The sequence below is a fragment of the Gadus chalcogrammus genome, chromosome 6, assembly GCF_026213295.1.
Source record: "Gadus chalcogrammus isolate NIFS_2021 chromosome 6, NIFS_Gcha_1.0, whole genome shotgun sequence".
Lineage (NCBI taxonomy): Eukaryota > Metazoa > Chordata > Actinopteri > Gadiformes > Gadidae > Gadus > Gadus chalcogrammus.
The window spans coordinates 3865441-3878610 of NC_079417.1; the positions used below are offsets into that span (position 1 = coordinate 3865441).

The 13170-nt window shown below is 51.9% G+C and overlaps 2 protein-coding genes across 2 annotated transcripts; one reads left to right on the plus strand and one right to left on the minus strand.

Annotated features, from left to right (window-relative positions):
- Positions 1–154: 154 nt before the first annotated feature.
- si:dkeyp-97a10.2 (uncharacterized) lies at positions 155–5998 on the minus strand. The gene is made up of 6 exons (XM_056593368.1): positions 5628–5998; positions 5227–5271; positions 4647–4994; positions 2007–2246; positions 1728–1827; positions 155–1575 (listed from the first exon to the last, which is right to left on the minus strand). Exons 2-6 carry the CDS (start codon positions 5264–5266, stop codon positions 1518–1520), a joined length of 786 nt encoding a protein of 261 aa, XP_056449343.1. The 5' UTR covers positions 5267–5271; positions 5628–5998; the 3' UTR covers positions 155–1517.
- Positions 5999–6901: 903 nt separating this feature from the next.
- Positions 6902–12813, plus strand: si:dkeyp-97a10.3 (serine/arginine repetitive matrix protein 1). Its single transcript, XM_056592359.1, has 8 exons — positions 6902–7034; positions 7260–7308; positions 8321–8671; positions 9640–9906; positions 10030–10317; positions 10700–10842; positions 11256–12478; positions 12651–12813. The coding sequence occupies exons 2-8, from the start codon at positions 7278–7280 to the stop codon at positions 12811–12813; spliced, it is 2466 nt and encodes an 821-aa protein (XP_056448334.1). The 5' UTR covers positions 6902–7034; positions 7260–7277.
- The last annotated feature ends 357 nt before the right edge of the window (positions 12814–13170 follow it).

The window sequence follows — 13170 nt, forward strand, 5'->3', positions numbered from 1 at the left end:
CTATAGTACTTAACCTATTACCTATAGTTTTACAGACTTTTTTTTATTAGAAGCAATTCATCAAGAAACCTCCGCACTTGAAACTTGCCTACTCGATGCTGTCGTAAGGCAACTGTAGCTTCTACTTCTGTGGAGAGGGGGTGTGTATTCAGTTTGTTGCAATCTGAAACCACCACTTGATACCGCTTAATCCTACACTACACCTTTAAGAAGTGTCCGCCTCTGTACTGAAGTAGATACAGTTCATCTGCTCGCCAGATGGGGGCACACATCACTAAGCCAGAGGAGTGGGTAATTCCCATGGTGCTCAATGGGTATATCAGGCCTATTAGCTCTTAGATAGAATTGCAGGATGGGTGCGTTTGTTTTGGGTGTGTAACGCAGGGTCTGCGTGTTGAGAGTGTGAGGGGGGCTTTTTGTTTTTTAATCTCAGCGGAAGAGGGATCCTATTGGAAAGTTTGTTTTTTTGGCGTCTATTGGAAGTGCGGTCATAATAACGTTATGGTTTGGCCTCTGCAGGAAATGTGGACGTGTAGATGGGAGCGTTCCTGATGGTCTCCTTGTCCTTCCAAACCTCCCTCATTAATCTGGGTTTGACCGATCTTTACTGTTTTATTTTTTCCAATCGTGTTGCACTGAGAAGGCTCACAGCGGACATTTCTATTTCAGACATGTTCTTCTTTTTAGACATGAACGACTGCTGTTGTGGCCAGTGTGAGAGTTTGAGTCTTACTGAATTGTTTTTATTTTGTAGAATCAGGATTTTAGTAAAGTGTTAATAGTGTGGTTTATAAACAGCAGGTACAGGTTAAACGTTATCCGGCTCCACCGTCCCCAAGGGAACAACTACGGTCTTTAATTGTTCCGTCCGTCTGTTTTGAGCTCTGCAGGGCCAGTTGCTTTTATCGGCTCTTACTTCCTTCAAGAGTCGATTTCAGAATAACAGCGCAGAGCAGATCTGATCTCTGGCATTGAGTCCCTGATGTGGCAGAATGACAGATGGTAACCGTTATCGTACCCCCCGTCCTCAACATGAACTCTCCCCTTACTGCCTCCTGCCTGTCGTCAATCTCCCGCTACACCCAGGTTCCATTTAGAGTCTGTCAACTTTACTGTTGGACGGTCTCATCGTAAGTGTAGAGAAGGACATGGGAAACAAAGGGCTTGGAGGGGATTTACGAAAATATGGACTTGTTTTCCAATTAGAAGCATCCCACTAAGCTATTACACTTCATTATTCTTATCTTTGATTGCCAAAAATAAGCTGCTTCGGTGAGGGAGTCACATTGCAGGGCTTTATTCTGCCTCCCATTAGACCAATACCATGTAAAAAAAAATGCGTTACAAAATTAGTTCTGATTGGAATAAAGGGTTAGTCGTGTTTGTGAAGTATAAAAATGAATAAGTCCATCGTTAGAATCCGTTCACACTTCATACATTGTCCAAAGCACTGAATGGACAGGAAGTCCACCCCTAGTGGTCAGGCCACTTCCTGTATGGGCGGGTGACTCTAGGGGTCAGGTTTCCAGCAGGTTGTGCAGACATTCTCCTCTGCTTCGTAGTAGTCGCCGCCTCCTGCAAAGAAACCAAACCGAAGATCAAACTAGTGTAATAAAAAGTTGAGTTCAAAGAAACTAGTTGCATAACTAATAACTATAACTAGTTGCATGACTATAACTAATAATACAACTAGTTACATTAATCAGTAACCATAACCAGTACCGTACCACCACATGAGAGCTGCCATCCCCATAGCCAGCAGCAGCAGCATCACGACGCACACCACCGCGATCGCGACGCCCCTAGACTCCACGGCCTCGCAAGGAGCTGGAACCACCGGGTAAAGACGGTGCATTTATGAGGTTGACAGGTCGGGAAAAAAACACACCTGGTTCTCCACATCACCAGACGTGGTTGATAGGAAACGTCTCAATAAGCTGCAGCCTAGGTATTCTGAACTGCCGGGTGTCTACAGCGGCGCCCGTTGGCGTCCTGGCGTTGTTTACCTGCGGTGTACGTCGCCGAGCTGTAGCCCAGCTTGTTGCTGACCACGCAGGTGAAGTGGCCGCAGAGCGGTGAGTGGCTGACCGCCAGCGTCTTGCCGTCGGGGGAGACGCGGCCCAGCGCGGCGGTGACGGCGGCCCTGTCGTGGAGCCAGCTGAAGGTGGGGTCGGTGCCCCAGGCCTCGGTGCAGACCAGCGACGAGTGGGAGTCATTGACGCCCACGGACACGTGATGCACCGGCTCTGCAGGACACAGGCCATTATAGGCGAGGAGGACACGCCCACACAGGGAGAGGACACGCCCGCACAGATAGAGGACACTCCCACACAGGGAGAGGCCACGCCCACATCGGCAGAGGACACACCCACACTGGGAGAGGACACGCCCACACAGGAGAGGACACGCCCAAACAGAGAGGGGCCAATACCACACCGGCAGAGGACACGCCCACACATGAAGAGGACACGCCCACACAGGGATAGGTCACGCCCACACAGGGAGGGGACACGCCCACATAGAAGGACACGCCTGCACGTGTGAGGACTTAAATTGGAGACAGGCCAACATTTTTATTCAGACCATGTATCAAAGGTTATCTGCAGATAACTAATCTATGTAATGTGGTCTAGGCTGTTGTATCTATATCATAGTTAATGGTTTATTGGATGAAAAGTACCGACTTTTATACTATGTAGTGTTGTGAGTGACTCCTACCCTATTGTAAAGAGTGTCAGGTAGTTCCACCATGTTCCAACCCATTTTGAGAGGTGGTCCTACTTTAGTCTAAAAACAGACAGTATGAGATGTGGTAGTCATGTCACATTCTAACCAGTAGGAAGGCCTAGTATATTCTAATCCAGGGGTGCCCAACCAGTCGATCGCGGTCTACCAGTAGATCGCCGACAGATCCCAAGTCGATCGCGAAGGGGTGAAGAAAAAAAAAAAAAAAAAAAAAAAAATTTTTTTTTTTTTTTTTAATGAAATTAAATTTGCGCGGTAGCATATACGCGCGGTAGCGCATGTGCTGTTAACAGCAGTTGAAAGCCGTCAACAGTAGTTACAACACTCCTAAACGTTGGCATGGCTGAGGGGAAACAAGCTAAGACCTACCATTTTCACCCTGAGTGGGAGGAAGATTATTGATTATTGTTGAGAAGGTGCCGTGCGCAGACGGAATGAAACCCCCATTGAAGTCCGTAGGTTCACGATACAACCCCCCCCCCCCCCCCGTCAACAATTGTTCTCTACCCCCCCACCCCCCCCCCCCCACCCCCCCCCCCCAACAGGCCCCCCCCCTCCGGCTTGAAGGTAGGTTTGCTGGTAGATCTCGGGAGGTTGGCTACTTGAAAAGTAGATCTTGGGTCAAAAAAGGTTGGGCACCCCTGTTCTAATCTAATCATTGTGAGAGTTAGTCCTCACGTATTCTAACCAGAACGAGATAGTCCTAACGTATTCTAAACAGAATCAGAGGTAGGCCTACCGTATCCTAACCAGTATGAGAGGTAGGCCTACCGTATCCTAACCAGTATTACAGGTTGGCCTACCGTATCCTAACCAGTATGAGAGGTTGGCCTACCGTATTCTAACCAGTATGAGAGGTTGGCCTACCGTATCCTAACCAGTATGAGAGGTAGGCCTACCGTATCCTAACCAGTATGAGAGGTTGGCCTACCGTATCCTAACCAGTATGAGAGGTAGGCCTACCGTATCCTAACCAGTATGAGAGGCAGGCCTACCGTATCCTAACCAGTATTACAGGTTGGTCTACCGTATCCTAACCAGTATGAGAGGTTGGCCTACTGTATTCTAACCAGTATGAGAGGTTGGCCTACCGTATCCTAACCAGTGTGAGAGGTAGGCCTACTTTATTCTAACCAGTATGAGAGGTTGGCCTACCGTATCCTAACCAGTATGAGGTAGTGCTACCGTATCCTAACCAGTATGAGAGGTAGGCCTACCGTATCCTAACCAGTATGAGAGGTAGGCCTACTGTATTCTAACCAGTATGAGAGGTAGTGCTACCGTATCCTAACCAGTATGAGAGGTAGGCCTACCGTATCCTAACCAGTATTACAGGTTGGCCTACCGTATCCTAACCAGTATGAGAGGTAGTGCTACCGTATCCTAACCAGTATGAGAGGTTGGCCTACTGTATCCTAACCAGTATGAGAGGTTGGCCTACTGTATTCTAACCAGTATTACAGGTTGGCCTACCGTATCCTAACCAGTATGAGAGGTAGGCCTACCGTATCCTAACCAGTATCAGGGCTAGGCCTACTGTATTCTAACCAGTATCAGGGCTAGGCCTAATGTATTCTAACCAGTCTGAGAGGTTGGCCTACCGTATCCTAACCAGTGTGAGAGGTAGGCCTACTTTATTCTAACCAGTATGAGAGGTTGGCCTACCGTATCCTAACCAGTATGAGAGGTAGTGCTACCGTATCCTAACCAGTATCAGGGCTAGGCCTACTGTATTCTAACCAGTATGAGGTTGGCCTACTGTATTCTAACCAGTATGAGAGGTTGGCCTACTGTATTCTAACCAGTATCAGGGCTAGGCCTACTGTATTCTAACCAGTCTGAGAGGTTGGCCTATCGTATCCTAACTACTGTATTCTAACCAGTATGAGGGCTAGGCCTACCGTATTCGCGGACGACGCAGTAGGCCCTGGAGGGAAGCCCCGTCTGGTCGGACACCGTCAGCGAGTAAATCCCTCCGTCGTCTCCGCTGAACGAGTTGACGCTCAGCGACGTAAGCTGCCCGTCGAGGGTCATGTGACCAGGGCACGCCGGCCCCCCCGGGGAGCAGGAGGCCAGCACCTCTCTACCCTTGGCGTCCCCCGTCTCCGGCTCCCGCTCCCAGGTCACCGTGGCAACCGTCTCCAGGGGCCCGTGGTCGATGCGGGCACGGAGGACCAGGTTGGAGCCCCGGATCACATGGGAGGGATCGGGGTTCAGGATGGTCACGGACAAACAGTTTGCCCCGCACACTGAAGACAACACACACAAATACAGGTGACACACAGCGCGACGCACACATGCACACCCCGGTCACATCAGAGAACCGACATACCACACACGTTACAGAAAAACACACACACACACACACACACACATCACATCATAACACACAGAACAAAGGCAGGATATCTAGGGTTACAGATTTCTATGTGTGTGTGTGTGTGGGGGGGGGGGGGGGGTATGTGTGTGTTTGTGTGTTACCTAGTAGAAGTAATGTAGCTGCTGCTGCCTGCAGATCCATCAGCCCTGTTAATGAGAATTGAACACAACAGGAATGTCTCTCTCTCTATCCGCTCTCACACACACACACACACTCACACTCACGCTCACGCACACGCACACGCACACACACACACACACACACACACACACACACACACACACCCCTCTCTCTCTCTCTACTTCCCCTTTCTCACTCATCCACCCCTCTTTCTTTCCCTCTCCCAATCTCTCTCCCTCGCTCGTCAGAGTGAAGTTAACGCAATATAAAACCCTTTCTAAAGTATTAACGTAAGGCATATCAGAAAACAGCGCGTGCACTAAAATGAGAGAATCGACAGTAACACCGTAACGCTTCTTTCAACCAAACAAAACAAACCTACCGTCTCCTTTTCCAGACGATGGGGGGAGAGAGGGAACGAGGAGGGACAGAGAGCGGGAGAGAGAGAGAGAGAGAGAGAGAGAGAGAGAGAGAGAGAGAGAGAGAGAGCTCAAAATAAATAAATCACTGCTATTGCCGTTTACTGCTGTAACTAGCACTATCCGCGTTTCTTCCCCGATATGTACTGCTGCACCAACACAACTATAACCTCGCTCTCTCTCACGGCATTCAACTTCCCTCTATATTCCTGCACGTCCAAAGCTAAAGGCGTCGCTTGTTTACTTAAGGGTACGCCCCCTCCCCTTTCTGTACCGACTTTAGTAGAGTAGCCTAGAGCCCGACCATCCCTGCTTGAGTGTAGCCTACTGAAGTACTGTACTGTATAACGTTATAAGTCTCTCTCTCTCTCTCGCTCTCTCTCTCTCTCTCTCTCTCTCTCTCTCTCTCTCTCTCTCTCTCTCTCTCTCTCTCTCTCTCTCTCTCTCTCTCTCTCTCTCCTTATGGACTATGTTATCCGTGTCTTTCTATGCTGAGAACTTAACCAGATAAAGAACGCATAATACTGTATTATTTGAAGGGGAAACGGTAAACAATGTCAGGGTTCCCGCCGTATAAAAGTATTTGTACAGCAAGTCCAAACGTCCATTCTCCTACGGATGAATAATGTTTGTGTCCCAACAGGCATAACTCGTAGATAAATTATTGCTACAGTTTATGTACAGTGGGTATTAGCCTGTGTGTGTATTTTATCTTAGTTTAATCATTGGGGCCTTAGAATATGTAGGCCTTTATTTGTTCCTCATTTTCATAAGCTTTCTATCCTGAATATAAACAACAGAGAGACGCAGTACAAAGAAGTGTTAATTGTGTCACGTTGTTGGAATGTTTGCAGGTATCTATCAGAACAGCAGATGGCGGTAAAATACCAGACAGATAAACAACTTTATTTCTTGCCCTTTCCCTTCTCAAGTAGGCCTAAATAAATAAGTTAACATTTTGTTGACTTTTGTTGTGATAACAAGTCGAAATATCCGTTTCGTAGCCTATTCGACGCATTTGACTGCACTTCGCCAATGTATCAATATTCCACTTTTCAACTAAACTCATTATCGTAAAAGCATAGGCCTATGTCTCGGACTTTTGACATGTGTCAAAGTCCAAGTAAAATAATCGACATACATTAAAAAATATTAGCGACGCTTTCTTCACAGTTATTTAACAATCAACGTCTTTATGGTGACGAAAGTATGCGAGGGAAATAAACGCTACGGTCCCTTTAAGAAACAGGTGCGTCGACAGGTAGACCTCCTCGGACTAAAGAGGAAGCAGATTCAAGCCAAACAAGACAGTTACGAAGTTTGAACAAACCCCGTACTTAAAAACATGACGGCTGGGAAAGGAGTATTTGGTAAGTCGATGACTAACACCCTTTTCACAGAGGCTTCATCGTAGCACAATAACAGTTGTCGCTCTTAACACTTAAATCCTACGATGGTGCCTTTGTGAAAAGGGTCTATAATTAACTGTGAACAATTATTAATAGCGTTGGCCTACCATAGGCCTATCTATGTGACACTTCATGTAGCCTAGTGTTATATTGTGAAAGTAAATGTTTAACATGGTTCGTCTTCAGGTCGCCCGGACTGAAGAGATGAACCCGCTGCTCCTCGTCTCTCTGACAGGTGAAATATTAATCTCATCATCATCATCATCATCATCATCATCATCATCATCATCATCATCATCATCCTCCTCACCGCACCATTTAAACAAAATGTGAAACGTTCCTGCTGTTGAAAAGATCTAACCTGCAATAACGTCGTTCTTCCACGTTTCTATTTCTGAAAAGCTTGACACTTGGGCGAGACTGTAAAACCAGTGCAGCCACTTCCTACGGGTGGACTTCAGTATTTGTGGGCGTTGTCGTCTACCCAGACTAAAGAATTTCTTAAAGAGTGTTTTTATACTGACACCAACACGGATGTGTTGTGTTTTATGGTAATAGATAAGGGTCATGACTTGGGAAAACAATCGATCTTAATGTTGGCTGATGTAACTCCGCTCCGCGATGCCAACCTCGTAAAACAAATCGCTCAACCCGTCAAGGACGTATCGATTAGCTATTTCATCGGGATTGTTTTATGATCATATGTCGACCACTCCTCCGTACGGGGTAGAAGATGGGTTCGTCGCCCATCGAAGAGTTAGATTTAGATCCAAATGGTTACCTGAAATTACCTGAACATTTATGTGTCATGTTTTGTTTTTACTTGTTCATGGATCTAGTAGATATTGTCTGTAAAAGGACAAAGTCAACAGACGCGTTCAGGGATGGATGAGAGGGAAGTGTTTAGGGACCTTTTGCATTCAGTGTTGCGACAAAATTCTGGAGAGTCAGAGAGACAATGAAAGGCAGTGATAGTCCACACCAATTTTTTTTTTAATACACCCAAATGTTACCAATTTATAGGCCTACCCCATATTTATGATATTCTAGACTCTAGAGGTAAGGGTCTCTAACTACCACCCAAAGTGACATGGTTTGAACCCCAATGACCACAGTCTACCCTTAGGCCTCCTTTGGCAATATGTCATACCCCTACCTCCTTGCTGAAGAATAAATCTGTTTACGAAGTGTATCCCAGTATTTTCCATAGTTGTAAATTGTTTTAATTATAAACCTTTCCTGTCTAGTCCTGGTGCGGTTCAGTCTGTCCCAGGAGCCGGTCTCCATCGAGTTCCAGACCGACCCGGTTCTGGTCCAAACCGGCACGGACATCCTCTTCACCATCATCAACCTCCCCGACGTGGTGCTGGTGACTTGGGACTCCCCAGGGGGCAGCACCTCTCTGGCTATTTGGTCCGGAGGGTCTGGGACGGTCAACCCGCCCACCCAGTACTTGGGCCGGGTCTCCGTCACCCGCAACCAGCTCCGTATCAGCAACGCACAGCTGAACGACGCCGGAAGCTACAGAGTCCAGGTCAACCCCAGCGTCAGCACAGGCCTCGCCTCTAACTCGAAATCCGTCCAGCTCCAGGTGTTCGGTAAGGAGGCGTGGCTTACCGCGGGGTCGGGCTACGGGGTGGATAGTCCCTAGTCCATGTATGATCCAGCAAGGGGTTAGGGTGTAATGAATAATATCATTAATCAACAATTTGGGTTTAATTATATTATCCTAATGCCATGCAGTTGAGTAGTCCTGAAATGATAGTGACTCCCTGGTCAGCATTGTAACATGTGCTGCGCCTTCTGGTGGCCGGTGCTGGTATTGAGTGTTTAGCTTCTCCAGATGTTGTGGTCCTCGAGCCATCTCTGGATCACTCCCCGAGGATCTCCTCGCGGGAGAGGAATGAAACTCTGTTAATGTTCCTTCAGGGAAATCTGCTACAACGCCCGGCCGAGCTTTGAGTCCTGTGGGTTCGTCAAGGACAAATGTGAAATTTAAACTTAACAATGCTATTTAAACCATCCCAGGTCCCTAGCTTGCACAGTGGTTCAGTGATTAGTCGAGATGTAACCCTGTACCGCTAAAGGAGTGCTTCGTGTTGGGGTCCATAGCATTTCACGATGGTCAGAATGTTCTGGTCCCTCCCAGTCCCAGAGCATTTCTTTGATATGCTACGTGCTCGGGTATTTGGATTTTTGAGGTCCTTTCCTCGGATGGATAAAAAAATACCTCAACCCTTTTCCTCCGATTCACCACCAAACGATACACTGAACAGAAAACGAGAACATTCTAGCTCTCCGCTAACCTCTGCTCTCTGCTGTGTCAAATGTAACTAAGTACAAATGTAACTAAGTACTAAGTCACTCAGCGTTCATTAAGATGGCGGTGTCTCCTACACTGCTGCTAAATTGAGAAAAGTAGTAGATAGTAATAATGACAGTACTTTATTAATGAGATTAATAAAGTACGATCTCATCCTATCCCATCCATCTCCCGACACATACCGCTAGACGGAGATAAGTAGATTCTAACAAAGCCCCACCTCATCTTATTGTCTCCTCTCAGTGGCGGTGTCCGGGGTGACTCTGTCGGTGCCCCCGGTGGCGGTGGAGGGTAGTAACATCTCCCTCACCTGCTCCTTCGCCACGGGGACGCAGGAGAGCGTGGCCTGGGGGTTCCAGGGCGCGGCCCTCACCGCCGGCCCCCGCATCAGCATCTCGGGGGGCTCGCTGGTCATCGACCCGGGTCGCCGCGGCGACGCCGGGGAGTACTCGTGCACCGTTAGCAACGCCGTCAGCGCCCGCAGCGCCAAGCGGACCCTCACCGTCTACTGTGAGTGCTGAGCCGTTGTACTACAGTACTGTTAGCGATCCACCGTGTACTATTATAACCGTTTTTTAACTGTAGTGTATTAAGTGTGTGTGTGTGCGTGTGCGTGTGCGTGTGCGTGTGCAGTTGGCCCGGACACTCCGGTGCTGACCAAGGACCTCCCGGTGGACTGTGTGGGCGGAGGTGACACCGTGCTGGGGCAGACCGTCACCCTCACCTGCGTGTCAGTCTCCCTCCCCCCCGCCCTGTTCTCGTGGCAACAAAACGGGCGACCCGTGGCCACCGTCCAACCAGACAGCGGCGTGCTGGGCGTGCAGGCGGTCTCGGCCAATCAGAGCGGCCGCTACACCTGCCTGGCCCGGAACGCCATCACGGGGGGCGCGTCGGAGCAGTCGACCGAGGTGGAGGTCGTGCGTGAGTGACGACCCGATGGGTGACCTCTGGAAGAGGTGGATTGTGGGTAACCGTCGTGTTGGCCCTGAAGATTGATCTGAGGAGAATGTGCTCGGAGTGAAAAGTCTTTCAGCCGCTTTCTGCTAATCGACTTCACTACTTCTCTCTTTCTCTTTCGCTCTTTCAGGCTATCATTGAATCATTATGTTTTTAGAACCGCTTCTCTCTTTTCTTTTCGCCCGCCTCTCCCTCTCAATTTAAATTCAGTACATTCCCTTGATTAGCAGGTCATATATCAATATACAATATGTGATTATTTGTTGTTAAAGCATTTGAACAAAGCAGCACGTTATGATTCTCTCTCTCTCGCCCTCCCCCGCCCCCCCCCCCCCCCCCCAACCAGAGACGTGTCTGAGTGGAGGGGAGGTTGCGGGCATTGTGATTGGCTCCCTGGCCGCGCTGCTCCTGATCATCCTTCTCATTCTTCTTCTGGTGCGCTGGAGGAGGCGTGAGGCGACCACTCGCTCGCGCACGCACACACCTGTTGTAAGTGATGAGATACTCCGGTCACATGTTCTGTTGGTCTCCGTGTTCACGTTCTCCGTCACCCTCCGTGTTGGCGTCCATGTAGCTCTCCATCTTTGACTCCATGTTTACGTTCTCTATTGGTCTTAATGTAGTTCTCCATCTTTGTCCCCATGTTTATATTCTCTGTCTGTCTCCATGTTTGTCCCCATGTTGGTCCCCATGGTGGTCTTCATATTACCGTGTTCTTTCTGTCTCCATGTTGGTCTCCATGTTGCCATGTTCTCTTGGTCTCCATGTGTCTGTGTTCTGTTGTGTTTACATGTGATGTGGCCTCCATGTTGGTCCCCATGTTGTCCATGGGATGGCGCTAAAGAGCTGCTCAAGAGTAACTGCCCCCTCCTCCCCTTCCTCTCTGTTTTATTCTTCTGAAGCCTCCAGTTCCTCTGGGAAACGGGCTGGTGGTCCAGGGATCGGACCCCCCTCTCCACCAGCCCAACCCCCGCTACACCCTCCCCCAGCAATACAACCACCAAGCCCCCAACAACACCACCCTCCCCCGGGACCGGGACCCGGACCTCCCGCCTCCGTACCGTCGTCACCACGGCAACGCCCGGCTCCTACCAGCCGCTTTCCCCGACGACGGCATCGACAACCCGGGCTTCTCACCCGCCGCCGCCGCGGACACGCTGTCGCGCACAGCGCCTCAGAACTCCAACATCCTGATCCAAGGGGCGGCGCCGGACGGCTCCCGGCCCCCGACCGTCCAGGTCAACCTCGGGCCCCAGCCGGGGGGCGCCACGGGAACGCTGCCCGCCATGCACTTTAACCTCAACTCCTTCCCCGCCGGCGCTCAGCCCCCCGCCGGCGCCGAGATCGGCCACACCCAACCGGGTGGCGCTCGGCGTTCCGACGACGCACGGCGTTCCGGGGACGATCGGCGTTCCGGTGACGATCGGCGTTCCGGTGACGATCGGCGATCCGGCGACGATCGGCATTCTGGCGACGATCGGCGTTCCGGCGACGGTCGAAGTTCCGGGGACGGTCGACGTCCCGACGACGCCCGGCGATCCGGCGACGATCGGCGTTCCGGCGACGATCCCAGAAGGCAACGCTCCGACCCTGCGAGGCGAGTGTTGGAGGACCCCGGCGGACGGTCGCTGGTGCCTACTGGATACTCCCACAGGAGCAGTCCCAGGGCCGACACACACCCGTTCCAACGACACACTGACCCTCTCAGCAACTCGCACCCCTCCCATCGAAGCAGCGACGCCCACGCCGACCGGCGAGAGCGAGGGTCTGGGGACGGGGGCCGGACCAGCAGCCGCTCACAAGGCCCCGCCCCCTGGGACCTCCTGCGGGGGACGCCGGCGTACCCCAACGGCGCCAGGTCGGAGGGCTCGGACTACACTACCCAGAATCCCCCGCCAGCCCCGACCAGGGCTCCGGAACCGGGCAGGGTCGACCGTGAGGGCCGGGGCAGACAGGAAGTGACGTCAGACACCAGGCGGGCGCGGTCCCGCCCCGCCGCTTCCCCGTCACACCACTCGCAGGAGGCCCCTCGTGCACAGAGGGAGCGCACACAGTCCCGCGACTACAGTCCCCAACGGGTCGCCAGGGAGACCGCCACCGAGCCAAGAGGTCACGTGACTCAGCAGCAACCGATGACGACACGGAGCCTGGACGCAAGAGCCATGGCTGACCCCAACCACCTCCTCCAGACCCAACCCCCCCAGCCCCGCCCCCAGACCCAACCCCCCCAGCCCCGCCCCCAGACCCAACCCCCCCAGCCCCGCCCCCAGACCCAACCCCCCCAGCCCCTCCCCCAGACCCAGCCCCGCCCCCAGACCCAACCAGTCCAGCCCCTCCCCCAGACCCAGCCCCGCCCCCAGACCCAACCAGTCCAGCCCCTCCCCCAGACGGCGGCGTCCCCACCCACAAACCACCGTCACCAAGGCAACGCCGCGCCCCGGTCAAACGGGAACCCACTGACCCAGGAGGCTCTTCAGAGCCACACCAAGCACGCCCAGACCTTCCAGAACCGGAACCAGCAGACCCAGGCCGCCCTGCAGCGCCCTCCGCCCCCCCCCCTGGTCATCCCCATGAGCCAGTTCAAGGAGCTCCCCCGGGAGCGGCTCCAGGACCGGCCCCCCAACAGACCGGCCCCCCGGCCCTCCGCCCACCTGCCCGCCGGACAGCGCCTCCGCCTGCAGGCCGACCACCCGCACCACCCTCGAGCCACGGGCCACGCCCCCCATGGCCACCACGCCCACCACGCCCAAGGTCACCACGGCAACCCCCACCAGGTGAGCGTCACCGAGGCCCCGCCCCCAATGCGCGCCCCTTAAC